Below are 26972 nucleotides of genomic sequence, written 5' to 3' on the forward strand. Positions count from 1 at the left end.
ACAGACACGTGCCAAGTTTGTGAAAATTCACTCTGTACACCGGTGCACTTCTCTCTATGTATGTCATGTGTCAATAGATTTTGAAATCAATGAGCGGAAATCCCCAGAGTCTTAGGAAGCAGCCGCTACTGTCCTCAATTCACAGAGGGGCCACAGAGCCCCCGGGAGGGCTGACTGCATTGCCAGCAGGTTTGAGGGCTCCAGCGAATGCCATTCCCCTGCCCTTTCCTCCTGAGAGGTGGGAGGCTTGGGGCTGGAGCTCACCTTGGAGAGGGCCACGTAGGGAAACTTGTCCATCTCCAGCCTGGTCTCCTCCCCTGGGCTGTGGTGGAGCTGACCCTTGAGGATGCGGGCCGCCGTCACCGTGGAGACGCCCATCCCTGTGGCGGGGGGTGGGGAACGGGGGTCAGGGGGGCTCAGTCTCTCGGGCTCCCAGCCTCTCCAATCAGCTCTCTTGGGCACCCAGAGCTCCCTAGAGTTAGGTGCCAAGGCAGGCTGAGCAGTGGGCACCAGAGCATGACTGGGTGGTCCCTTTCCTCCTTCCCTCCCGAGACCCTTGGGGTTCACAGCCCGGCTCTCCCATCCTCTTCAACATGCCCCCAGGGCCCCAGCCTCTACAACACAGCCACCTTCACCTCTGCCTGGCTCCCTGGGCCCCCATCCAGCCCCTCCCTTTGGCCCCCAGGCCTCACCATCTCCAAGGAATATGATGACATTCTTAGCCACGTTGGTGTTGAGAGTCTGAAGCCTCAGGGCATTTTTCAGGGTCTGCTGAGCTTGGTCTCTCCAGTACTTGGGGTCTTTCTCTTTCTCTGTACCGACAGAGAGGCAGAGTTATTTGGGAGGGGGTGGGGCAGCTTCCCATCCCCAGCCACTACAGACACCGACTTCTCATTGCAGAAGGCTGCCTGGACTCGGCAGAGGAAGCAGTAGTTGTCCATCTCAGACAGCCATTGTGAGATCTGCAAAACCTGTGCCAGTCCCATCCTCCAAACGAGCCTGTGGACCCTACAGCTGAGACTGGAAAAACCAAGGCTCAGAGACACCAAGCGACTTGCCCAAGAAGGCCACACCGCTCTGGCAGACACTGGCAGAGCTGGGCTTCACTCCAAAGCCCACGCTCTTTCCTTCCACCCAGCAGAGAGACATTGTGCTACAGCAGCACATGAACTGTGCTAGCACAATTAGGAGGGTGATGTTTAACTCACTCAAGAGAACAAACTACTTCCAACTGCAGGAGCCCCCAGATGTATCCAGCCATCAATTATAAACCCTGCTTGGCTTATTCATTAAAGTAGGCTCCGCAGGAACCTGACTTAGCAACAGCTATTTAGCTGTGCTGGAAAGCAAGACTTGCCTGTTGTTTAACGTATCAAACTTAAAGTAGCCAAGAACAGCCTCACTCCTGTAAGGATAAGTTAGCAAAGACGTTCTGTGTCCCTAATCTTGAGAAAAATTGGGAACCAGGAATGCCCTCTCCTCTCTCTCTCTCATGTCCATGAGTCTAGTCGTCAATTCTCCAGTGGAAAGAACACTCTAGTGCCCGACAGTCCTCAGTTAGAACCGCATCTGTGCCAAGCAGCAGCTGTGTGGACAAGTGATTCCCTGGACCTCAGTCTCCTCCCCGTCAGATGCAGGTGTTTGTACCTTCCTCTCGGGGTCTTCACGAGGGCGGGATTTAGATAAGGAAAGCGACACACCTGACCCACAGGAGAGGATCGATGCCCCCCCACCCCAGTAAGTCCTGGAATCCCCTTTTCATACAAGCAGAGGCCCAGGATCCCTTTCCACGGGGGTGGGGGTCCCTGCCACCATCTGCTGGTTTGTCTTCTGTACTCAGGCCCCATCAAACCTGCCCATCGAAATACAGAAGCCTAGAGAGGGGAGCTCCTTGGGGATTCTCTCTTTCAGTGGCCTCCATTGCATGGAAGGAAGGCTGAGGCCAGCAGAGGTGGGAGGGTCCTATCCAAGGCCATGTTACACATTCATAGGCTGAAGACACAGGCCTCATCCCTTGGCCCAGCTCAGGCCCATGCTGTGCGGGTGAAGAGCACAGCTCTCCTTTCTTACACACTCATGGTACCCAGGCTCGTGCCAAGTGCCCCGTACACGGCAACAGTGCTTTCCCCTCCCCCCAGCCTTACAGGGTGGCTACCATTACTTCCTCCACGTTGCGGAATGAGGAAACAGGATTCTGAGACTGAGCTGCAGGGGAACCCACACATCTCCATGGCTGTGCTCCTGCCTGGGGCAGGTAGCGCAGGCAAGGAGATGGAAGGAAGCAGTTCTCCACCTCAAGCCTGGGACCTACCACGCCCCACTCCTCCCCCTAGAGGTCCCATCCCCACCCTGATCCCTTAGTCCCCCACCTTCACGCTGGCAGCCCCCCAGCGCCACATCTCTCTTCTGAAGCTCCCCAATTTCAGACCTCACGGGCGGAGGCCCCTGGCTGGAGCCCGGAGAGCCCTGGCCCTTCCATCCAGCTGTGCACCTTTAGGCAAGTTCCTGCCCCAGAAAAATAGGAGGACATAGCTACTCGCAGGCAGTTCTAGGATCAAGTGAGGTAAAGCCTGGGCAAGTGCCCTGAGCCAGTGTTTTTTTTTTTTAAACTTGGGTTTGTTTTATTTCCAAATATAAGCTTTTCTTATAAATTTATTTATCTATTTTTTATTATTTATTTTATTTATTTATTTTTGGGCTGCATTGGGTCTTTGTTGTGTCATGCCGGCTTTCTCTAGTTGCGGCGAGCGGGGGCTACTCTTCGTTGTGGTGCGCGGGCTTCTCATTGTGATGGCTTCTCTTTGTTGCAGAGCACGGGCTCTAGGTGCGCGGGCTTCAATAGTTGTGGCACATGGGCTCGGAAGTTGTGGCTCACGGGCTCTAGAGTGCAGGCTCAGTAGTTGTGGCACACGGGCTTAGTTGCTCCGCGGCATGTGGGATCTTCCCGGACCAGGGCTCGAACCCATGTCCCCTGCATTGGCAGGCAGATTCTTAACCACTGTGCCACCAGGGAAGTCCTATAAATTTATTTTTTAATTGAAATATAGTTGACTTACAGTGTTGTGTTAATTTCTGCTGTACAGCAAAGTGACTCAGTTATACACATAGATACGTTCTTTTTCATATTCTTTTCCATTATGGTTTATCCCAGGATATTGAATATAGTTCCCTGTGCTATACAGTAGGACCTTGTTGTTTCTCCATTTTACATGTAACAGTTTGCATCTGCTAACTGCAAACTCCCTGGGCTAGTGGTTTTCATCAGGGATCCCACTAGCTCTGGGCGGGTTTCAATCTCCCTCCCGCCTTCCTCCCACATACCATGGTGCCAGGGCTTTGGTCAAGGAGCTTCTTTGGCCATTTGGGTGCCATCTGGGTGGTGATGAACTTCTACCCACCTTGCCCTCCCCCAGCACCTGGCACAGCACCCCCGGGGCTGGGCTGCCATCAGCCTCCCCATTCCCGTTGCTACTTCTCCAGGTAAGCCCTGTTACCCGTTTGCCAGTTCCCTGCTGTGCCTGCTCCCTGAAGGACTGGGACTCGGGCAGAGCCCTTGTCTTTTTCACCAGCACCATCCCAGGGTCCGAGAAGGGTTCAGTGGGTGTCAAACTGACTTTATTGTCAGAGGACTGGTTTAAGCAATGGTGGCTTTGGACAAGTGAGTATCAGGAGGCCATTGTGTTTGGAGACCATTAAATGACACTCAGAAATGCTCGTGCTGTAATGAATGCTACGTGAAGAGTGCTTGTCAGTACGTACTGTATGACTCCATTTATACAAAGCTCAAAACAGGCAAAACTCGACTAAGGTGACAGGAGTTAGCCTAATCACTTCCTCTGGCTTGGGGCAGGGCGGGGCGGGGGCAGTGGTTGGGAGGGGCACAGGAAAGCCCTTGGTGTCCCATGATCAATATTCTTTCTTGATCCCAGTGATGGTTACATGGGTACAAAAATATGTCAAAACTCATCAAGCTATACATTTAAGATCTGTGCACTTTGCTGTAAGTTACACCTAATTTTTTAAAAAAAGTTAAAGACCATGATGTAACACCATTACACACCCATCAGAATGACTAAAATGAAACATGCAAAAAACTGAAGTGCTGAATATTTGAAGATTTTTCGTTTTGTCACTTTTTCGTCTTCTCACATTTCATCCATCTGCTCACCTTTTGCTCAGGTGGGTTGTGAGTGCTGAGAAAGCAGGGACTCGGTCCCAGAGTGACCTTGGGCCCCCAAGGACACAAGCCGAAAGGCATCATGGGATCGCAGAGGGAGCAGTGGCCTGGGAATCTAGCGGCTCAGGTTCAGTCCCCAGGGCTGCTACTGACTTGCTGTGTGACCTGGGAGGGCCAGTCCCTTCTCTGAATCCCAATTCCCTCATCTGCTGAAATATATTCTTCCTACGAGCACCCACTCCCTGCCTGCACTGTGACTGTCCCTTATAATTCCCACAACAGCCCTAAGGAGGAGAGATGATTATCTCCACTGGACAGATGGAGAAATTAAGGTTCAGGGAGGGCAAGTGGGGACTTCCAGCCACATGATGGACTGAGCCAAGGAGGGCTCCCCTCCTACAACAGACACTAAAATGTTGAAAAAAAAAAATCAAGAACAGTATATTACTTGAAAAAGGAAGAAAAGGGGGAAGGGAAACCCCCAGGAGGCAGAAATTCAGAGGGTATTCAAAACCAGAAAGGTAAACAGGAGCTGAGGCCGAAGGACCCTTGCAGTGTCAGACCAAACACAAGTCTAGGCTGAAACTTTTCAGGTACATGTTTTGCCTGGGAGCTATGGAAGGGATGGGGACAGAAAGCCAGTCATCAAAATGTGAACTCAACTCCAAATCTGCGCCTGAATTTATAGTGTAAGAACCAAAAACTGAGAAATTAACGTAAGTACTCTCATAGAATTAGTTGAAGAATCAAACACAATACTGCACTGTAGAAACACTTTTGTACGAGTTTACAACAGGAAACAAATACAAAACGACAACAACAAAAGAACTGTTGAAGGTGAGTTTACAAGCAAGAATTACAAAATATAAGGAAATGTACTATCATGAGGGAGAGTTAAGCAGACGAAGCCAACAGGAGACTTAACATACCGCGACTTGGAAGAGTTTATAGAATAAAGTTCTATTTCAGATTCTTTGAGTTAAGAGAGAATAGAAACCCCAATTAAAGAATAATAAAAAGGGGAAAAGAGTGACCTTTCCAACACTAGCATGTGTAGAGGCTGGGATTTCCTGCTCTGAACATTTGTTTCCAGCTCTTAAATACTTTGGATGGTTCTATGACCCTGAACAGACACTGCCCTCATCCTATCCTACCTGCACCATGTCTCCCCCTCCCTCCACCCTTGCCCCCAATCCTACCTGGCACTAAGGAGTTGGTAAGGCAGGTGCCAATGGCCAGCACTAAGAATGGTGAAATCATGGTGCACTCCAAGACCTGCTTTTTCTCTGGAGCCCAGAGGTATGATGGATATGGGTGGGAAGGGTGGGCTGCCAGTGGTCAGTAGTTAATTGATGTTCCAATCCTAGAAAAAAAAAAAAAAAAAGACATGAAGGTCACAGCTCCAGAGTTCATTTGTTCATTCACTTATTTATTCGTTGATTCATTCATTATTCACCTATTACAAGACACTAGGCATTTAGATGCAAAGCCTAGGTGGTCCCTCCCTCAAGAAGCTTCATCACATAAACAGTTGTATAGGCATAAATGAGTTCCATGCTGCAAAGCGGTTCCTTCTCCTTTCCCAAGTGAATTCCCACTTTCAATCCACCTGAAGCCCAGAATCCACCAGAGTTCACGTTCTGTGTAGTGCTTCTCAAACTGCAGCATGCATCAGAATCTTCTAGAAGGATTGCTGAAACAGATTCCAGTACCCTCCACCCCTCGCCCAGAGACTCCAGCTGCATTTCTAACAAGCTCCCAGGTGCTGCAGCTACTGCTGCTGCTGGCTCGTGGACCCCACTTTGAGAAGCACTGTTCTAGAACATCAGCCTTTAGCCTTGAATTACCCATGTCCCAAGCACATCAGAGACAAAACCAAGAGTCCACCTTTTCTTACAGGGACACCTACATTTGCTCTTACTGTATTTGCTACGTTCTACAGCTTGTCATTTATGGCGAGAGATATAAAAACTATAGGAGGGACATACAGGAAAAGATTGTCTTATAAGTGTGGCCATTTCTGGGCAGTGACATTTTAGATGACTCATTATTTTTTCATTGTCTTTTTTGCATTTTCCAAATTTTCCTTCTGTGTTGAGATGTTACCTTTATAATTTTTTTTTAAAATGTTATTAAAAAAAAACTGGAAGGAAATACACCAAAATGTTAACTGGTTTTCTCTGGGCAGTAGGACTGTGAATGATTATTTCTTCTTTAATTTTTTTTTTTGAATTTTCCAAATTGCCTAAAATGAGCATGTATTAATGGCCTAAGAATGTTTTTAAACTGTGGTCATCCTGTTAGGATCACATGGGATAATCCCATTGGCAGCTGCGAAATGTAAATACTAACCATGTTGTGTATAAATGTTACTGGAAGATGAGGAATTTTAAATGGTAAGAGTTTCACTGGGAAATAATGTTATTATTTCCACCAAAATCAAGATAAAAATGATCATTTCATTTGTTGTGGGAAATGGCAGTGATACAAAACATTCTACCATTAGACAGAGTGGGCTGTTAGGTAAGAAACCACTCTAACTGGAAAAAGGGCTTTTGATTCAACCTTAAAAATGTGCATGGAGGGAATTCCCTGATGGTCCAGTGGTTAAGACTCTGCACTTCTCCTGCAGGGGGGCACAGGTTCGATCCCTGGTTGGGGAACTAAGATCCCACATGCCATGAGGTACGGCCAAAAAAAAATTTTTTTAAGTGCACTCTGGCGCTTTTCTACTGCGTTCCTTGTCCACCTGGCTCCTTAAAAACCTGGCTTGGGGCAGGGACAGGTGGCGGGAAGGAAAGCACAGGAATTGAAAGGAAATACCTTTCATCTAACGTCTAACAGCATTTAACTCTGAGTGGTGGGATTTCAGATGACTTCTAATTCTTTAAGTCTACTTTAGTTTCCAAACATTACTAGAGTAAATTCTAACATCAGAAAAAAAGTTATTAAATTGATATACAATATCAATACAATCACTGCATGTACCTCTCTGTTTTGAAAGTAATTCCTTCCTGGTCCATCTCACCTACCATCTCACCTACTGGGAGCTTCTAAGAGCAGAGACTTTGCCTTGTTCGTTTCCACTCCAGGGCTTGGCATAGGAAGTATTTACATCATCAGTTGAAAGTCAGTGCTCTAAGAAGTGGAGGTAGGGAGGAATCACCCCCAAATCCTCCCTTTGTGTGTGAAGAAAAGTCCAAGTGTTGGCAAGGAATTGGGACTACCAGAGCATCTGTTCACTGCTGGTAGAGTGTCGATTGGTACAACCACTTTGGAAAACTGACAGTACTACCAAGGTGACACCATACACATGCCCTCTGACCCATTTAACTTCAACAGAAATGTACATGTGTTCACCAAAAGAATATATAAGAATGTTCATATCAGCCCTGTTCATAATGGCTTAAAAACTCTGTCCAACTTCAGCAGGATGGATAAATCCATTGTATGGGTTCACAAGAAGGTAATCCACACACAACAATGAGAATGAATAATTGAGAACTCTATACACCAACATGGATGCATCCCGCAAAGGTGAGGCTGAGTGAAGGAAGCTGACCCGAGAGTATATATAGTGTGATTCTAATGATATAAAGCAGGGGTCGCCAACCCCGGGCCTCGGACCGGTACTGGTCCTCAGCCTGTTAGGAACCAGGCCACACAGCAGGAGGTGAGCGGCGTGCGAGCGAGTGAAGCTTCATCTACTGCTCCCCATCGCTCGCTTTCCCACCTGAACCATTTCCCCTCTCCCCGTGAAAAAACTGTCTTCCACAAAATGGGTCCCTGGTGCCAAAAAGGTTGGGGATCGTTGATATAAAGTATAAAACCCAAGGGGGGGGAGGGGCAATATAGGGGTAGGGGATCAAGAGGTACAAACTACTATGTATAAAATAAGCTACAGGGCTTCCCTGGTGGTGCCGTAGTTGGGAGTCCGCCTGCCGATGCAGGGGACACGGGTTCGTGCCCCGGTCCGGGAGGATCCCACATGCCGCGGAGCGGCTGGGCCCGTGAGCCATGGCCACTGAGCCTGCGCGTCCGGAGCCTGTGCTCCGCAACGGGAGAGGCCACAACAGTGAGAGGCCCGCGTACCGCAAAAAAAAAAAAAAAAGCTACAAGGATATATTGTACAACATCAGGAATATTGCCTGTATTTTATAATTATAAATGGAAAATAACCTTTAAAAATTGTGAATCACTATACAGTACACCTGTAACTTACATAATATTGTACATCAACTATATACTTCAATTTAAAAGAATTTTTTAAAAAGTATAAAAACCAACTAAGGGTATTACAAGACAGGATAAAGGCAGAGGGAGATTTGACACAGAAGAGAAGGCTGAGTGAGGACAGAAGATTCATAGAAGGAAGATGCTAAGCGACTGGCTTTGAAGAAAAAGGCCACAAGCCAAAAAATACAGAAGCCTCCAGAAGCTAGAAAGGCGAGGAAGTGGATTCCCTCTGGAGCCTCCCCAGAAGGGAGCGGCCCCACCAATGTGTTGATTCTCAGCCCCAAAGACTCTCTTGGAGCTCCTGACTTCCAGAACTGAGGATAACTTTGTATTGTTTTAAGTCACTGTGTTTGCGGTCATTTGTTATGGCAGCGACAAGAAAGTGAATATTGAACATCAAAAAAAAAAAAAAAGGCATTCTGCCTTATATGGGTGGGCTCAATCTGAAAATCCAACAAGCTGTCAATTGAGGATATAGACATTTTGCTGTATGTATGTTATACTTCAATAAAATGAAAACACTACTCTCTCAGAGATTATATGAACAATCCCTAAAGGACACTGATAAAATGTTCACCATAATAACTTATGTGGTAGACAAACAGAGCTGTATGAGCTCCTTTGTAGACAGGAAAAACAAGGCTCTGAAACGAAAAGTGACTCGCCCAAGGTTACAAACAAGCAGGTAGCAGAGCTGAACTCTAACCACTAAGCTGCCAATTACAAAATTAGCAACGAGGTTACCACGGTGATCCCCCAAGGGTGGGATCACCAACTACAGGTTCACCAACTACAGGATGAAGGTTCTGAACTTTAACACATGGATAGATTCGTGGATATGGATATCCACATGGATATCCACCACAATCAGGATAGAGAACAGCTCTGCCAGCCCAAAAAACTCTCTTGTGCTTTCGCTTTGTAGTCAGAAGCTGCCCATGCCTGTACCTGGCAGCCACAGGTCTATTCTCCATCACTATAGCTTTTTTTTTTAACTAATTAATTTATTTTATTTATTTATTTTTGGCTGCGTTGGGTTCGTTGCTATGCGTGGGCTTTCTCTAGTTGCAGTGAGTGGGGGCTATTCTTTGTTGCGGTGCGCGGGCTTCTCGTTGCAGTGGCTTCTTGTTACGGAACACAGGCTCTAGGTGCACAGGCTTCAGTAGTTGTGGCATGCAGGCTCAGTCGTTGTGGCACACGGGCTTAGTTGTTCCGCTGCATGTGGGATCTTCCCGGACCAGGGCTCGAACCCGTGTCCCCTGAATGGGCAGGAGGATTCTTAACCACTGTGCCACCAGGGAAGCCCCATCAGTATAGTTTTGATTGATATTGTATTAAATCTGTGGATCAATATGGGGAAGATTTGCATTTTGACAATATTCAGTCTTCCAATCATGAACACAGTATGTCTCTCTGTGCGTTTAAATCTTATAGTCTTCATCATACAGATCCTGTTAGATTTATACTGTTGTATTGCACTTTGGGGGAAGCTATTAAAATAGCATTGCTTTTTTTTTCTTTTGGCCACGCCATGCAGCATGTGGGATCTTAGTTCCCCGACCAGGGATCGAACCCCTGCCCCCTACAGTGGAAGTGCAGAGTCTCAACCACTGGACCCCCAGGGAAGCCCCTTTTCTGTTTTGTTTTCTTTTTGGCCGTGCTGCGTAGCTTGCAGGATCTTAGTTCCCTGACTAGGAACTGAACCTGGGTCCTTGCCATCTTCTGTGTAGTCAATCATGTCATTGACAAATAGGGACAGTTTTAGTTCTTCCTATCCAATCTTTATGCCTTTTATTTCTTTTTCTTGCTTTATTGTGCTGGCTAGGACTTCCAGCACCATGCTGAATAGGAGAGGGAAGAGTGGACATCCTCACCTTGTTCCTAATCTTAGAGGAAAAGCATTCAGCCTTTTAGCATTTGGGGCGGTGTTTTGAGGTGTGAGGTGGAGTAAATTTGGTGGGGAAAATCAGGAACGTGGTTTTGGACATGTTGAGTTTAAGATGAAGTGGAGATGTTAAGCGGACCGTTGCATATAGGCATCTGGCAACCGGGAAAGAGTTCTTGGCTAGAGGTATACACTTGGGAACCCTGGGCATAAAGGTGGCATTTAAAACCTTAATCAAACTTACAAGATCATTTAAGAAGAGGGAATGGGGGTGTACAGAACTATATGATAAAAGCCCTCAGAAAACCAGGAATTGAAATAATATTTTTAAATTGATAAAGACTTTATATATATCAAAAAAACCCTACAGAATGATCATATTTATTGAAGAAACTTTTGGCGTGTTCCCTTTAACACTGGCGTATGATTAGAAGATTTGGGGGCAACCTCTAGGTCCATAACTAGGGGAAGGAAGTTATAAAGAGTGGTGGGGCAATAACTATGTGGCAGGAGTATTAAAACTAGAAGTAAAACAGTAGGATCGGTGGAGTTTAAAAACACAGGATTTCAGTAGTTCGTATGTCAGTGTAAACCACACTCATATACACAACACAGCGTTACTTGCAAGGACACTTATAAATTCAACAACATATTAAATAAAGCATATTAGCATGAAGACCTTTGGAGGGTGGTGGGATTGGTACTGGGGAGCAGGGATGAAGGGGAAAATGAGCAAATAAAACAAAAACTGAGCTCATGATAGTACCCCACGCACTGAGGAATATGACTTGTTCAACCCTCTGCACCGCAGGTCCAAAACAAACACATAAATAAGGTCCAAAGCAAACACATAAATAAGGAAAAATAAAAGTGAAGCGTGGCTCCAGGAGCTCTAAAGGGCTCGCCCAGCCCTGCACGGTTATTCTCATTTGTCTCTCTTCTCTGCTAGCCCGACACTGTGTGCGAGTAAAGACCATCTCTTCTCCATCTCCGACTCCCAACCCCGTGCACATAGAGTCAGCTCTGAAAATGCTAACTTCATGAAAAGCTCCATGATTCAGGCTGGAATGCTTTGAATTTTGGCCCCAGAGATGTGGCATTGAGAAGGGCCTGTTGTGGAGACACTCAGGTGCCTTCTCCCACTGCCTCTGCCTGGAAAGGAGAATCTAGGAAACCCGTCAGGAGCCAGAGTCTCCCCTGCTGGCTCCCCTTCACGGCCCCCGTCCCTACTCAGAGGCTCCAGGTCCGCTCTCCGGCAGCCCTAGATGCTGGGCTCCGTGGGGCCCAGCCTGGGGCTGAGGGGCCCCAGCTGCCCACCACCCTCTGCCAACGCTCCACCAGTTCATAATGGAGCCTCCGGGTGAGTGCCAGCCCCATCGCTCCCCACCTCCCAGCCGAACCATCTCTGCCAGGCTCCCAGCTACATGCCCTGACTATTCATGACAAGTGTGCAGAAGCCCTGGCTGCGCTCTGGCCTTGGAGGAGAAACAGCCACTTGGCAGGTCAGGGGAGGGAGCGGAGGCTGGGCCTTGCCCCTGGGGACTGACTCAGCATCCTGGGACAGAGGGCACTGGAGCCCTTTGGAGCTGGGCAGAAAGCCAGCCCTGGGCTGGGTCTCAAAAGGTCCAGGACAAATGACAGAACCATAGGACTGATAAGAATCACTACCACTTCTTGGGCATCTCACTTGATCCTCACAAGTGTTATTAACTCCTGTTTTACCGTTTAGGAAACCGAGCAAAGGATCTCAGCTCGTCCATGGCCAAGTGCAATTCGATCCCAAGCTGACTCAACCTCTCTGGGCCTCAGTTTCCCCACCACGGAGAGGGAGAGAGACCGGCGCCCACCTTTCCACTATCCCTCAAGAGCAAACAGAAGCCAAATGAACTTAGGGCGGGAGATCTGGCAGAGGAAGGAGTCGGGCCGGGGTGAGTTCTACCTGAGCGGCCTGGCCAGGCGGCAGGTGAAGAAGCAGACCAGGCTCAAGGTCAGCGCCAGGAGGAGAAGGCTGAGGACCGCTGTGAGGACCACGTCCATGGTGGGGGCCGGGAGGGCCATCTTGGGTGAAGAGAGCCCCACGGAGTAGCCAGCACAACCTGTAACACCTAGTCACAGTAGCCTTGGATGTCTGCTCCAAAGCTCTGGGTCAGTGGCGGTGACCTGGCTTTGTTCCCTGGGGTTAATCTTTGGGGCTTAGCCCAGGAGGGGTGAAATGGGAGGGAGGACAGTCCATGGGGCTCCCCTCCCCCAGCCCAGTCCTTCCCCACCTGAAGCTTGTTCATTCCTCTTTGTCCATTTATTCTTTATTCCCAAACATTTACTGAATACTTGCTATGTACCTGGCTCTGTTCTAGGTACTAAGGACTCAGTGCGGAGGAGGACAGACACAGTCTCCCTCAGTGGGGAATGGGAGGGGAGTTGGAGGGGGTCCTGCAACATCAAACGGGCTGCAGCAGCTGCTCGGGGAGGGAGTGCCACTAAAGGTCAGCCCAGGAACATCTCACCTGCAGGGTCAGAGAGAGGGAACATAGAACCGCCCAGTGCCTCCGGCAAGCCTTGCTGGTCGGGACTCTATCCATTCACTGATGGAAGTCATTTATGGCTGCCATAAAGCAGCCTCTGGGTGAAGGGCTCTGGAAGGAGTGTGTGCTGTCAGAGTAGGCTGCAGGTCAGACCCAAGAAGGGACTTCCCCAGAGGGCGGTAGGCCAGGTGCTGGCATAGAGCAAGGCTCAGACCTCCAGCCGCTGCAGACAGCACCCCATCTCGACAAAAAAACAGAGGCGGGAGTGCCTGGGGAGGCTTGGCGTCAGCCCTGCCTGCTGCCAAGCCACTGCATCTTTAGGGCTGTGATGACAAGCCAGCTGTCCCTCTGAGCACCTCCAGCCTCAGCACCTCTGCACACTGCGTTCCCTGGTCTGGAATGTTCCCTGCTGTCCACCCGATAAAGTCCTCCCATCACCCTTCCCCCTTGACCTCAGCTCTGCTGGGCTGTCCTGCAGCCCAGCCCCAGCCCAGGCGGTAGTTACAGTTCCTCCCCAATCTCCCAAAACCCAGCCGCTCAAGACCTTGGTCACGTTTATCAGAGCCAGAGAACCATGGGGTGAGCTCCTGGAGAGCAGGGATCTTGCTCTGTGGATGCTGGCAGCCCCACGGCTGGCAGAGCCGGGTGCACAGCCGGCTGGCCGGGCAGGAATGTGGGTAGGTGGGTGGAAGGGTGGCGGGTCAGTGGTGAGTGACCAAAGAGGCAGCTCGGCAGCAGGAAGCACGCTCTGGAGCCAGGGCTCCAGGCTCAGATCCTGCCTCTGCCCCTCGTGAGCTGAGTAGCTCAGGGCCAGTGACCCCACCCCTGGGGCCTCAGGTTTCTCATCTGCAAAGTGGGAGACGAATAAAATCCATAGGGTCCTTGTAAGGATTATATGAGTTAATGCACAGAAAGGCTTAAAACAGGGCCTGGGACACAGTAAGTGGGCAATGAATGTCACCCAGCAGCCATGATCACCGGGCAGGGGAGGATGGAGTGAGGGGTAAGTGGGCAGGTGAGGGGCTGGAGCTGAGAAGGGACAGACCCTTCTCTGCCCACTCGGCCAGCAGACATTTACCCTTGTGCTCATCACAGGCCTGCCCACCTGGAAGGCCCACAAGGTCTTTCCAGCTCCAAGGCTCTAGAAACCAAAAAGCTTACCTGGCTGCTATGCACCTCCACTTGGGGGAGGGGTTAATTAGGGGGTGGAGGTTCCAGTTCCTATACTCAAGGGGCGCTATGTTTCCTTAGAGGACCAGATTTTCTGTCTGCCTGTCTCTCTCTCACACACAAACATCCCACCAGGAGGCCAGATGCCTTCTCTTCCTCTTGAAGGAGAAAGAGAAAGAGACCACCTAGGGTCAGCCGGGAAGCTTCCATGGAGTGGGTGGGAGGAGAGCCAGGCGGGAAGGATGGTAGGGTTGAGATGAACAGAGAGAGAAACAGTGCTCTCTACAGGAGAACCTGAACGTGCAAAGGCAAGGAGGTAGGAATGAAGTACTTAGAGGTCGGGGAGAAAGGCAGGAGCCGACAGCTGGTGACAGAGTACAGAGAGGCAGCCGGGACCAACCACAAAGGGCTTCGCTCCCTGAGCTCAGCCTGGTCAAGAGCGGGCGCTTGGCATCCCCGCCTGACTTACACGTCTCTTGCCAGCCCATTTCACAGGTGAGGACTTTGCAGCTCAGATGGTCTGCCCCTCGCCCAAGGCCACATGGCAGAGCTGGAATCGGAAGCCTCAGCGGTCTGGGTTCCAGAGCTAAAGATCTTTCTGTGGCTTCCTGGGGTGCCTGGCCGGTCTGGATGCCACAGACTGGCTCTGTGGGCAGAGGACTGGAGCCAGTCAAGGTTCATCTGGTGGGAGGAGAGCTGGCAGCAGGGAGGCGGGGGAGGGAGATGGCAGGGCCCAGAGGCACCGTGCCTGGGGTGGCTGGAGCGCCCGGGCAGAGGGGTGTCAGGGATGGCTGTTCCACGGGCACACAGGCTCCCACCATCCCACGCAGAGGACATGTTCTGTCCTAGGCCACCTTGCTCTGAGCCAAGCCTGGGAGCTGAGTGGTGGGATCAGGGGAAGGAGCATGTGCTGTGTTTGTCATCCCCTGCACTCTGGTACCTCACCCAGCACTCCTGCAGTGGGAGCCCCTCTGGTACCAGGAGACATCGCCATCACAGTGGACAACAAGAAAAGGAAGGCACAGAGAGGGTATACAACCTGCCCAGGGTCACACAGCAATCATCAGCAGGGATAAGTCTCCCCACTAACCAGCTAAGATTTGGGAGGCTATTACCAGAAGCACAAGGCAGTCTGTGAGGCATAGCATGGATACCAGCGTCTTGGAATTCCGGAAATCAGTGATTTCTGTCAACTGAAAAGAACATTTCAAACTGAGGCTACTCTAGAGAAACCCTTACTTGATATACTTTGTCGCTGTATTTGTAATAATAATAGCATACCTTTTACTATGTGCCAGACATTGTTCTAAACACTTTACCTACATTAACTCATTCAATCTCCACAACAACCTACTAGGTAGGCACTATTATTATACCCATTGTACAGGTAACAAACAGAAGTACAGAGAGATCGTGCTTGCTCAAGGTCACACAGCCAGTAAGTGACCAAGCCAGAATTCAGCGTCACCTGTAGATGTTTCTGTCTCCCAGGGCCAAGTATAAACTCCTGAAGCAGTCAGTAAGACTGAAGACAAACCACACTTGTTCCATCTGCAATATGTACATTATATGTTTGTAGATGAACGGAATACACACCTCTACCATTTGACTTATACACTCTTCCCAGATGTCACTTTATTGTATGTGCATCACAGCCCCCTGAGGGAGGGCTTCTTATCCCCACTTTATGGAAGAGAGGTGAGGTGACTTGCCCAAGGTCACATAGCCCGAGAGTGGCCAAGGACTGACTGAGTCCAAATCCTTGATCACAGGTGGTCTGCCCTGTGGTGTGCAGCAGAGACGGGGGGCGGCGTGGGGAAGACCACGGCTGGAGACCTGGCTCCACCCCTGGACAGGCCAGTGACCGTGGACACATCCCTCCTCCCCCACAATCTCCTACTTCAGCTGGTCCCCATGCAGGACCCTGGACCACCGTGGCTCTTCCCCCCTCCCTGCCCCCGATGCCCCATGTGCTCTGGCAGCCTTCCCCTAGGAGATGAAACCTCCATTCCATAGACAGCCCCACACAGGCCCTGTAAGAAGAGGCTGAGGCGGCTCTGGACTTCAGGGAAATAGGCCATGAACTTGTAACCTTCTGAGTGGCGGCCAACACAAGCAGTATCCCTGGGTGGCAAGTGCCCGGTTTCTCGAATGCCCAGCTTGCGTCAGAACAGGGAGTACACAGATGTTCCAAGAGACAGGTCTCACTGCCCTGGGCCCATGGTAACAGCACTCCTCGTATTCCCAGAGAACCTTCCAGCTGGTAGAGGCTCCTGGCACTATTACATTTGATATCCATGGTGACCCTGGGAGGTACAGGGCAGGGATGCACCCCAACCTCCAGGCAGGAAATATGGACCCATAGAGGTGAGGGTCTCACCCAAGGGCGCACAGCTGAGCAGAGCCCCCAGATTGCTTACTGGCTTTATGACCTTGGGCACATCACTTCCCCTTTCTGGGCCTCAGTTTCCTCACTGGTCCAATGGGGATAATCACAGAGAGTGCCTATATCACTGTGCTATTATAAGAAGGATAATTGCACAATAAACAGTGAGATCAAGGCCCAGGGCTTGGCCCATATTAAACACTCAAAATAGATGTTAGCTAGTAGTAAAGGTGATAACGAGTGTGCCAGGCACTGTTCTAAGTGCTTTCCAGGCATTCCTTCCTCTACTCCTCACAACACCATGTGGTAGGTGCTATCATTGCTCCCACTGCACAGAGAAGTTAAGTAACTTGGCCAGGGTCACACAGCTATTAACAGGACACTATGAAAGGGGAAAAGGAGAAACTCAAAATGAATGAAGCCCCTATTATGTACTGGGAGCTTTTTGTTCAGCCTTCTAAGAAACCAGTCATGTGGGAATTATCAGCCTGGGTCAGAAGAGAAAACTGAGGCTCAGAAGGGAGAGGGAAGTGCGGGGTCACACAGCAACCATGTGGGAGAGCTGGGATGCAGGCCAGGCCTGACTGGCTCCGTATTCAGTGTGCTGGCTCCCCCGTCTCAGTCACATGCCAGAACAGCTTCCATCATGGTCACCATTACGGGCAGCAGACCCCAATGCCTTGGCGACCCCCGGTACAGGGAGCCCCACGTCAGTGTGTCACGTGACCTCCCCCTGCCTGTGTGGCAGTGTGCGTGTGTGAGTTTGTGTGCACGTGTATGCGCGTGCATGCCGGGGTCCTGGCAGTGAGCGAGGCAGGGTTCCCATTGTGTGTGTGCCCAGCCCCGTGACCAGTCCTCACATCAGGCTGTTCCCTCTGCCCACAGACCAGCTCCTCCTGGGCTTTCACATGATTGCAGCTTCCTGGGGACCTCTCATATCTGGAACAGGCGCTCCCTCTGTAAAGGGAGGGCCTTCAGTCACACTGGCTCCCTCCCGCCCAGGTCAGCCCCTCTGGGTTTATAATTTTACACAAAGAGGCTGAGGTGGGTGAGGGCAGCTCGGGGTTACAAGTCAGAGTCCTGGCCAGTTGCTCAAGCAGTGATAATAAGTGCCATTCTGCTTCCAATATTGGCTTCTTAGGAGGGAAGGAACTTTGCAAACTGTAAAGTGCTATGCAGATGTTTCTATGGCTTTCTGTTGTTTCCCCTTCTGATGACTGTAGTAGATATCTGCTATAATTTTTGGCCACCCAGAATCCATTCCCCTTTCCTAACAACACCACAAAGTTTCCTTGGGAAGTGGCTCTCCCTTTTCCAGCCAGCTGGTTTGGGTAGGGCTGATCCTACCTCCAGCGGCTCCAGGTGGGTCCTGACTGACTGGCTTAAGCTCAAGGCTCTCTCCACCTGGATGGTGTGTTGTGAGGGAGTGGGGCGATGGGAGGGGCACTGTGTGCAGCCTGAAGATAAGGCAAGCTCTCAGAAGGTGGAGGAGAGAGATGCAGAGAATCTGAGTCTTTGATGATGCTGCTTGAGCCCCTGGATGCAGCCACGCCTGAAGCCTGATTCTGAACATTCAAGTTACAGGAGCTAATTAATTCCCCATATTGCTTACCTTGGATTTTCTGTTACTTGGAACACAGAGTCTGACCTCAGAACTCCAGTTCAGCCTGTTTCTCTCAGCCCCTTACATTGTAAGCAACCACATCATGTCACTCATCCAGTTGTTTTTACCAAAGGATAAATCTTGCAAACAAGCTAAAGATGGGTCAATAAGTTTCGAGTGCATGGTAAAATGAGGCCAACCAATACAAGCTTGGTTTTCTTCTTGGAATCTATAAACTTGTAGAATTGTAGGAGGTCCTTGGGCAGGATTTGCCTAAAAGCCCTACTGTGTGCAGGACTCGGACCCTCCCCTTCCAAGGTTGTTGTCAGTTGAGTTTAACAACTCTTTGACCACTAGGTTCCAAGTGTCTACTGTGTGGCTGGCCCTGCACTAAGGGCCGCAGGTACAACTTCTGCCTTGTAGGCCCTTCAGTCTAGTGATGATTGGTCACAATACACATTTTTACTGTATTTTACACAAAGCCCTAGGAGGCTGGCATACAGGGGGGAAACTGCTACACCCATTTCACAAGAGGAGGAAACAGAGACTCAGAGAGGTGCAGTGATTTGCCGAACAACCCTCTGGTAAAGAGGGGCAGGGCTAGGCCATAACCCTGGATCTGCCTGCCTCCAAACCCAGTGCTTTTTCTTCTAGCCTTTGTGGTGGCAGGGATGGCACTGGGACTGACATTTCTTTGAGGTAGTCTGTTCCACTTAGGGGCCATCAGAATGGTTTAAAAAGCTAAAGAAAGCAGGGAAGCCAAGTATCATGGGCTTCCTGTTTGCCCCAAGAGTCTTGGCTCCATGAGAAGCCCCAGTACTCAGGCCCATCCAGCTTTACTCTCCTAAAGGACTCACCTCCTACAGGCTGTGTGTGGCCAGAGACGGCCCAGCCACAACCTTAAAATCCAGGCCCCAGTTGCTTTCATGGGCAGCCCTTGGCACCCCAAGTGAGCTGTCCTGGCTGCTCTCGTGCCTCTGTCCTGCATCTCTAAGATCCAACTGACACGGCCTCAACATCCCCTATCCCCTAGGGTCTTCCCTATATGTTATTCAACCAACATTCATATGACCTCTGTTTATTGGGCACCTACTATATGCCAGGGGCTGTTCTAGGTGCTCAAATCCCTGCTGGTGGGGTGAGCAGACAATAAGAAAGTAAGTAAAGGGACTTCCGGGAAGATGGCGGAAGAGTAAGACGCGGAGATCACCTTCCTCTCCACAGATACACCAGAAATACATCTACGCGTGGAACAACTCCTACGGATCACCTACTGAACGCTGGCAGAAGACCTCAGACCTCCCAAAAGGCAAGGAACCCCCCACGTACCTGGTTAGGGCAAAAGAAAAAACTAAAGAGAGACAAAAGGATAGGGACGGGTCCTGCACCAGCGGGAGAGAGTTGTGAAGGAGGAAAAGTGTCCACACACTAGGAAGCCCCTTCGCGGGTGGAGACTTCGGGAGGCGGAGCGGGGGAGCTTGGGAGCCGCGGAGGAGAGCACAGCAACAGGGGTGCGGAGGGCAAAGCGGACAGATTCCAGCGCAGAGGATCCGGCCGACCAGCACTCACCAGCCGAGAGGCTTGTCTGCTCGCCCGCTGGGGCGGGCGGGGCTGGGAGCTGAGGCTCCGGCTTTTGTCGGAGCGCCGGGAGAGGACTGAGGTTGGCGGCGTAAACACAGCCTGCAGGGCGTTGGTGCGCCGCGGCTGGCCGGGAGAGAGTCCGGGGAGGGGTCTGGACCTGCCGAAGAGGCAAGAGACTTTTACGTCCCTCTTTGTTTCCTGGTGCACGAGGAGAGGGGATTAAGAACGCTGCTTGAGAGAGCTCCAGGGACAGGCGCGAGCCGCGGCTAAGAGTGAGGACCCCAGAGACGGACATGGGACGCTAAGGCCGCTGCTGCCGCTGCCAGGAGGCCTGTGTGCGAACGCAGGTCACTAGCCACACGCCCTTCCGGGGAGCCTGTGCAGCCCGCCACTGCCAGGGTCCCGGGATCCAGGGACGGCTCCCCCGGGAGAACGCACGGCGCGCCTCAGGCTGCAACGTCACGCCGGCCTCTGCCGCTGCAGGCCCGCCCCGCACTCCGTGACCCTCCCTACCCCCCGGCCTGAGTGAGCCAGAGCCTCCGCAGCGGCTCCTTTAACCCCGTCCTGTCTGAGCAAAGAACAGACGCCCTCCAGCGACCTACACGCACAGGCGGGGCCAAATCCAAAGCTGAGCCCCTGGGAACTGTGAGAACAAAGAAGAGAAAGGGAAATCTCTCCCAGCAGCCTCAGAAGCAGCGGATTAAAGCTCCACAATCAACTTGATATACCCTGCATCTGTGGAATACCTGAATAGACAACGAATCATCCCAAATTAAGGAGCCCTGTGGATGAAAGGCTCTTGGTGCTGCAGCCAGGAGTCAGTGCTGTGCCTCTGAGGTGGGAGAGCCAACTTCAGGACACTGGTCCACAAGAGGCTTCCCAGCTGCACATAATATCAAACAGCAAAAATCTCCGAGAGATCTCCATCTCAACGCCAGCACCCAGCTTCACTCAACGACCAGCAAGCTACAGTGCTGGACATCCTATGCCAAACAACTAGCAAGACAGGAACACAACCCCACCCATTAGCAGAGAGGCTGCCCCAAATCATAATAAGTCCACAGACACCCCAAAACACACCACCAGACGGGGACCTGCCCACCAGAAAGACAAGATCCAGCCTCATCCACCAGAACACAGGCACTAGTACCCTCCACCAGGAAGCCTACACAACCCACTGAACCAACCTTAGCCACTGGGGACAGACACAAAAAACAACAGGAACTACGAACCTTCAGCCTGCAAAAAAGGAGACCCCAAACACAGTAAGATAAGCAAAATGAAAAGACAGAAAAACACACAGCAGATGAAGGAGCAAGACAAAAACCCACCAGACCTAACAAATGAAGAGGAAATAGGCAGTCTACCTGAAAAAGAATTCAGAATAATGCTAGTAAGGTTGATCCGAAATCTTGGAGATAGAATGGACAATAGAATGGACAAATTGCAAGAATCAGTTAACAAGGACCTAGAAGAACTAAAGATGAAACAAGCAACGATGAACAACACAATAAATGAAATTAAAAGTACTCTAGATGGGATCAATAGCAGAATAACTGAGGCAGAAGAACGGATAAGTGACCTGGAAGATAAAATAGTGGAAATAACTACTGCAGAGCAGAATAAAGAAAAAAGAATGAAAAGAACTGAGGACAGTCTCAGAGACCTCTGGGACAACATTAAACATACCAACATTCGAATTATAGGGGTTCCAGAAGAAGAAGAGAAAAAGAAAGGGACTGAGAAAATATTTGAAGAGATTATAGTTGAAAACTTCCCTAATATGGGAAAGGAAATAGTTAATCAAGTCCAGGAAGCACAGAGAGTCCCATACAGGATAAATCCAAGGAGAAATACGCCAAGACACATATTAATCAAACTGTCAAAAATTAAATACAAAGAAAACATATTAAAAACAGCAAGGGAAAAACAACAAATAACACACAAGGGAATCCCCATAAGGTTAACAGCTGATCTTTCAGCAGAAACTCTGCAAGCCAGAAGGGAGTGGCAGGACATATTGAAAGTGTTGAAGGAGAAAAACCTGCAACCAAGATTACTCTACCCAGCAAGGATCTCATTCAGATTTGATGGAGAAATTAAAACCTTTACAGACAAGCAAAAGCTGAGAGAGTTCAGCACCACCAAACCAGCTCTACAACAACTGCTAAAGGATCTTCTCTAGGCAAGAAACACAAAAGAAGGAAAGGACCTACAATAACGAACCCAAAACAATTAAGAAAATGGGAATAGGAACACACATATCGATAATTACCTTAAATGTAAATGGACTAAATGCTCCCACCAAAAGACACAGATTGGCTGAATGGATACAAAAACAAGACCCATATATTTGCTGTCTACAAGAGACCCACTTCAGACCTAGAGACACATACAGACTGAAAGTAAGGGGATGGAAAAAGGTATTTCATGCAAATGGAAACCAAAAGAAAGCTGGAGTAGCAATTCTCATATCAGACAAAATAGACTTTAAAACAAAGACTATTAGAAGAGACAAAGAAGGACACTACATAATGATCAAGGGATCGATCCAAGAGGAACATATAACAATTATAAATATTTATGCACCCAACATAGGTGCACCTCAATACATAAGGCAAATACAACCATAAAGGGGAAATCGACAGTAACACATTCATAGTAGGGGACTTTAACACCCCACTTTCACCAATGGACAGATCATCCAAAATGAAAATAAATAAGGAAACACAAGCTTTAAATGATACATTAAACGAGATGGAGTTAATTGATATTTATAGGACATTCCATCCAGAAACAACAGAATACACATTCTTCTCAAGTGCTCATGGAACATTCTCCAGGATAGATCATATCTTGGGTCACAAATCAAGCCTTGGTACATTTAAGAAAATTGAAATTGTATCAAGTATCTTTTCTGACCACAATGCCATGAGACTACATATCAATTACAGGAAAAGATCTGTAAAAAATACAAACACATGGAGGCTAAACAATACACTACTTAATAATGAAGTGATCACTGAAGAAATCAAAGAGGAAATCAAAAAATACCTAGAAACAAATGACAATGGAGACACAACGACCCAAAACCTGTGGGATGCAGCAAAAGCAGTTCTAAGGGGGAAGTTTATAGCAATACAAGCCCACCTTAAGAAGCAGGAAACATCTCGAATAAACAACCTAACCTTGCACCTCAAGCAATTAGAGAAAGAAGAACAAAAAAACCCCACAGCTAGCAGAAGGAAAGAAATCATAAAAATCAGATCAGAAATAAATGAAAAAGAAATGAAGGAAACAATAGCAAAGATCAATAAAACTAAAAGCTGGTTCTTTGAGAAGATAAACAAAATAGATAAACCACTAGCCAGACTGATCAAGAAAAAAAGGGAGAAGACTCAAATCAATAGAATTAGAAATGAAAAAGGAGAGGTAACAACTGACACTGCAGAAATAAAAGAGATCATGAGAGATTACTACAAGCAACTCTATGCCAATAAAATGGACAATCTGGAAGAAATGGACAAATTCTTAGAAATGCACAACCTGCCAAGACTGAATCAGGAAGAAATAGAAAATATGAACAGACCAATCACAAGCACTGAAATTGAAACTGTGATTAAAAATCTTCCAACAAAGAAAAGCCCAGGACCAGATGGCTTCACAGGCGAATTCTATCAAACATTTAGAGAAGAGCTAACACCTATCCTTCTCAAACTCTTCCAAAATATAGCAGAGGGAGGAACACTCCCAAACTCCTTCTACGAGGCCACCATCACCTTGATACCAAAACCAGACAAGGATGTCACAAAGAAAGAAAACTACAGGCCAATATCACTGATGAACATAGATGCAAAAATCCTCAACAAAATACTAGCAAACAGAATCCAACAGCACATTAAAAGGATCATACACCATGATCAAGTGGGGTTTATTCCAGGAATGCAAGGATTCTTCAATACACGCAAATCAATCAACGTGATACATCATATTAACAAACTGAAGGAGAAAAACCATATGATCATCTCAATAGATGCAGAGAAAGCTTTTGACAAAATTCAACACCCATTTATGATAAAAACCCTGCAGAAAGTAGGCATAGAGGGAACTTTCCTCAACATAATAAAGGCCATATATGACAAGCCCACAGCAAACATCATCCTCAATGGTGAAAAACTGAAAGCATTTCCACTAAGATCAGGAACAAGACAAGGTTGCCCACTCTCACCACTCTTATTCAACATAGTTTTGGAAGTTTTAGCCACAGCAATCAGAGAAGAAAAGGAAATAAAAGGAATCCAAATTGGAAAAGAAGAAGTAAAGCTGTCACTGTTTGCAGATGACATGATCCTATACATAGAGAACCCTAAAGATGCTACCAGAAAACTACTAGAGCTAATCAATGAATTTGGTAAAGTGGCAGGAAACAAAATTAATGCACAGAAATCTCTGGCATTCCTATATACTAATGATGAAAAATCTGAAAGTGAAATCAAGAAAACACTCCCATTTACCATTGCAACAAAAAGAATAAAATATCTAGGAATAAACCTACCTAAGGAGACAAAAGATCTGTATGCAGAAAATTATAAGACACTGATGAAAGAAATTAAAGATGATACAAATAGATGGAGAGATATACCATGTTCTTGGATTGGAAGAATCAACATTGTGAAAATGACTCTACTACCCAAAGCAATCTATAGATTCAATGCAATCCCTATCAAACTACCACTGGCATTTTTCACAGAACTAGAACAAAAAATTTTGCAATTTGTATGGAAACACAAAAGACCCCGAATAGCCAAAGCAATCTTGAGAACGAAAGAAGGAACTGGAGGAATCAGGCTCCCTGACTTCAGACTATACTACAAAGCTACAGTTATCAAGACAGTATGGTACTGGCACAAAAACAGAAAGATAGATCAATGGAACAGGATAGAAAGCCCAGAGATAAACCCACGCACATATGGTCACCTTATCTTTGACAAAGGAGGCAGAAATGTACAGTGGAGAAAGGACAGCCTATTCAATAAGTGGTGCTGGGAAAACTGGACAGCTACATGTAAAAGTATGAGATTAGATCACTCCCTAACACCATACACAAAAATAAGCTCAAAATGGATTAAAGACCTAAATGTAAGGCCAGAAACTATCAAACTCTTAGAGGAAAACATAGGCAGAACACTCTATGACATAAATCACAGCAAGGTCCTTTTTGACTCAACTCCTAGAGAAATGGAAATAAAAACAAAAGTAAACAAATGGGACCTAATGAAACTTAAAAGCTTTTGCGCAGCAAAGGAAACCATAAAGAAGACCAAAAGACAACCCTCAGAATGGGAGAAAATATTTGCAAATGAAGCAACTGACAAAGGATTAATCTCCAAAATTTATAAGCAGCTCATGCAGCTTAATAACAGAAAAACAAACAACCCAATCCAAAAATGGGCAGAAGACCTAAATAGACATTTCTCCAAAGAAGATATACAGAGTGCCAACAAACACATGAAAGAATGCTCAACATCACTAATCATTAGAGAAATGCAAATCAAAACTACAATGAGATATCATCTCACACCAGTCAGAATGGCCATCATCAAAAAATCTAGAAACAATAAATGCTGGAGAGGGTGTGGAGAAAAGGGAACCCTCTTACACTGTTGGTGGGAATGTAAATTGATACAGCCACTGTGGAGAACAGTATGGAGGTTCCTTAAAAAGCTACAAATAGAACTACCATATGACCCAGCAATCCCACTACTGGGCATATACCCTGAGAAAACCATAATTCAAAAAGAGTCATGTACCAAAATGTTCATTGCAGCTCTATTTACAATAGCCCAGAGATGGAAACAACCTAAGTGTCCATCATCGGATGAATGGATAAAGAAGATGTGGCACATATATACAATGGAATATTACTCAGCCATAAAAAGAGACGAAATTGAGCTTTTTGTAATGAGGTGGATAGACCTAGAGTCTGTCATACAGAGTGAAGTAAGTCAGAAAGAGAGAGACAAATACCGTATGCTAACACATATATATGGAATTTAAAAAAAAAATGTCATGAAAAACCTAGGGGTGAAACAGGAATAAAGACACAGACTTAACTAGAGAATGGACTTGAGGCTATGGGGAGGGGGAAGGGTAAACGGTGACAAAGCGATAAAGAGGCATGGACATATATACACTACCAAACGTAAGGTAGATAGCTAGTGGGAAGCAGCCGCATAGCACAGGGATATCAGCTCGGTGCTTTGTGACCGCCTGGAGGGGTGGGATAGGGAGGGTGGGAGGGAGGGAGACGCAAGCGGGAAGAGATATGGGAATATATGTATATATATAACTGATTCATTTTGTTGTGAAGCTGAAACTAACATACCATTGTAAAGCAATTATACTCCAATAAAGATGTTAAAAAAAAAAAAAAAAAGAAAGTAAGTAAAATCAATAGGATGCCAGGTAGTGGTAAGTGAGATGGAGGAAAAGAAGTGGGGGAGGAGAGGTGGTATTTGCAGTTTTAAATAAAGAGATCAGAGAAGGTCTCACCACGAAGTCATCTCACTGGAGGCTTGCAATAATCCCACGCAGGCAAGAATGTGATTCCCAAACTGCAGATACGGAAACTGAGGCTTCAGGATTAAATCGAGCCTACACATGCCAATCTAATCAGCTGTGGAGCTGAGGTTCTGGTGCAGGGCTACTGCCGCTCCCCCACGTACCCTCTCCCCTACCAAATGGTACTAGCAGCCCTTTTGCAGGCTCTGAGAGGTAAAGCCACGTATCTGGACCAGCAAGAGTACAGGGCGGGGCTGGAGTCAGCCCTAGTGCCACCCTCTGGAACTGCCTCTTAGCAAGACCTACATCTGCTTCCACAGGCCTCGCTCTTCAGCTTCAGCTCTGGGCTTGCTGAATCTCAGTCCTCCTCTTCGCTGACTCCGTGTCCTCCAAGACCACTGCTCTCTTTCCCAGAGCCCCTTTGGCTCTCTATCCCAGGTCACATGAGACGCTAATCGTCCAACCCACCCTTGTTCTGCCTCCTCAATTAACTTCTGGCCCATCACTAAATCTGCATTTGCATGAAACCTACAAAATACATCTTGTGGACGGCCTAGGCGCACAGACAGCTGGCGTACATGTGTAACGGGGAGGGGGAGTTTCTCACCAAGCTTTTCCATCTGGATTTGTTCAGTAATCTCCCAAAACCCCAGACTAATCTTTCTGAACACTGTGGCATAGTGGAAAGGCCTTGACCATGGAGGAGCTGGATATCGGGTTAAGTCCTGGCTGTGTAGCTTTGAAAGTGACTTTATGTTTGGGGCCGCAGGATCCTTATCCATAAAACAGGGTTACAGATCCTCATTCTGCAAGGATGTTTTAAAGATAAAATGCAGGGACTTCCCTGGTGG

The 26972-nt window shown here is 48.0% G+C and overlaps 1 protein-coding gene and 1 non-coding gene across 3 annotated transcripts in view; one reads left to right on the forward strand and one right to left on the reverse strand.

The window, feature by feature from the left end:
- The window catches only part of ALPL (alkaline phosphatase, biomineralization associated), a 64372-nt gene that overhangs the window by 14233 nt on the left and 23167 nt on the right, over positions 1 to 26972 (reverse strand). For both annotated transcript variants that reach the window (XM_060141181.1, XM_060141182.1), the window contains exons 2-4: positions 5377 to 5540; positions 693 to 812; positions 265 to 380 (exon numbers count right to left, since the gene is read on the reverse strand). In XM_060141181.1, the coding sequence (XP_059997164.1) occupies positions 265 to 380; positions 693 to 812; positions 5377 to 5437 (297 nt within the window). In that variant the 5' untranslated portion in view covers positions 5438 to 5540. The remainder of the gene's footprint in view (positions 1 to 264; positions 381 to 692; positions 813 to 5376; positions 5541 to 26972) is intronic.
- TRNAR-UCU (transfer RNA arginine (anticodon UCU)) lies at positions 6767 to 6840 on the forward strand. Its single transcript has one exon. It is a non-coding gene; the product is annotated as a tRNA-Arg (tRNA).

Source organism: Lagenorhynchus albirostris, chromosome 2 (assembly GCF_949774975.1).
Source record: "Lagenorhynchus albirostris chromosome 2, mLagAlb1.1, whole genome shotgun sequence".
NCBI classification, from domain to species: Eukaryota; Metazoa; Chordata; class Mammalia; order Artiodactyla; family Delphinidae; genus Lagenorhynchus; species Lagenorhynchus albirostris.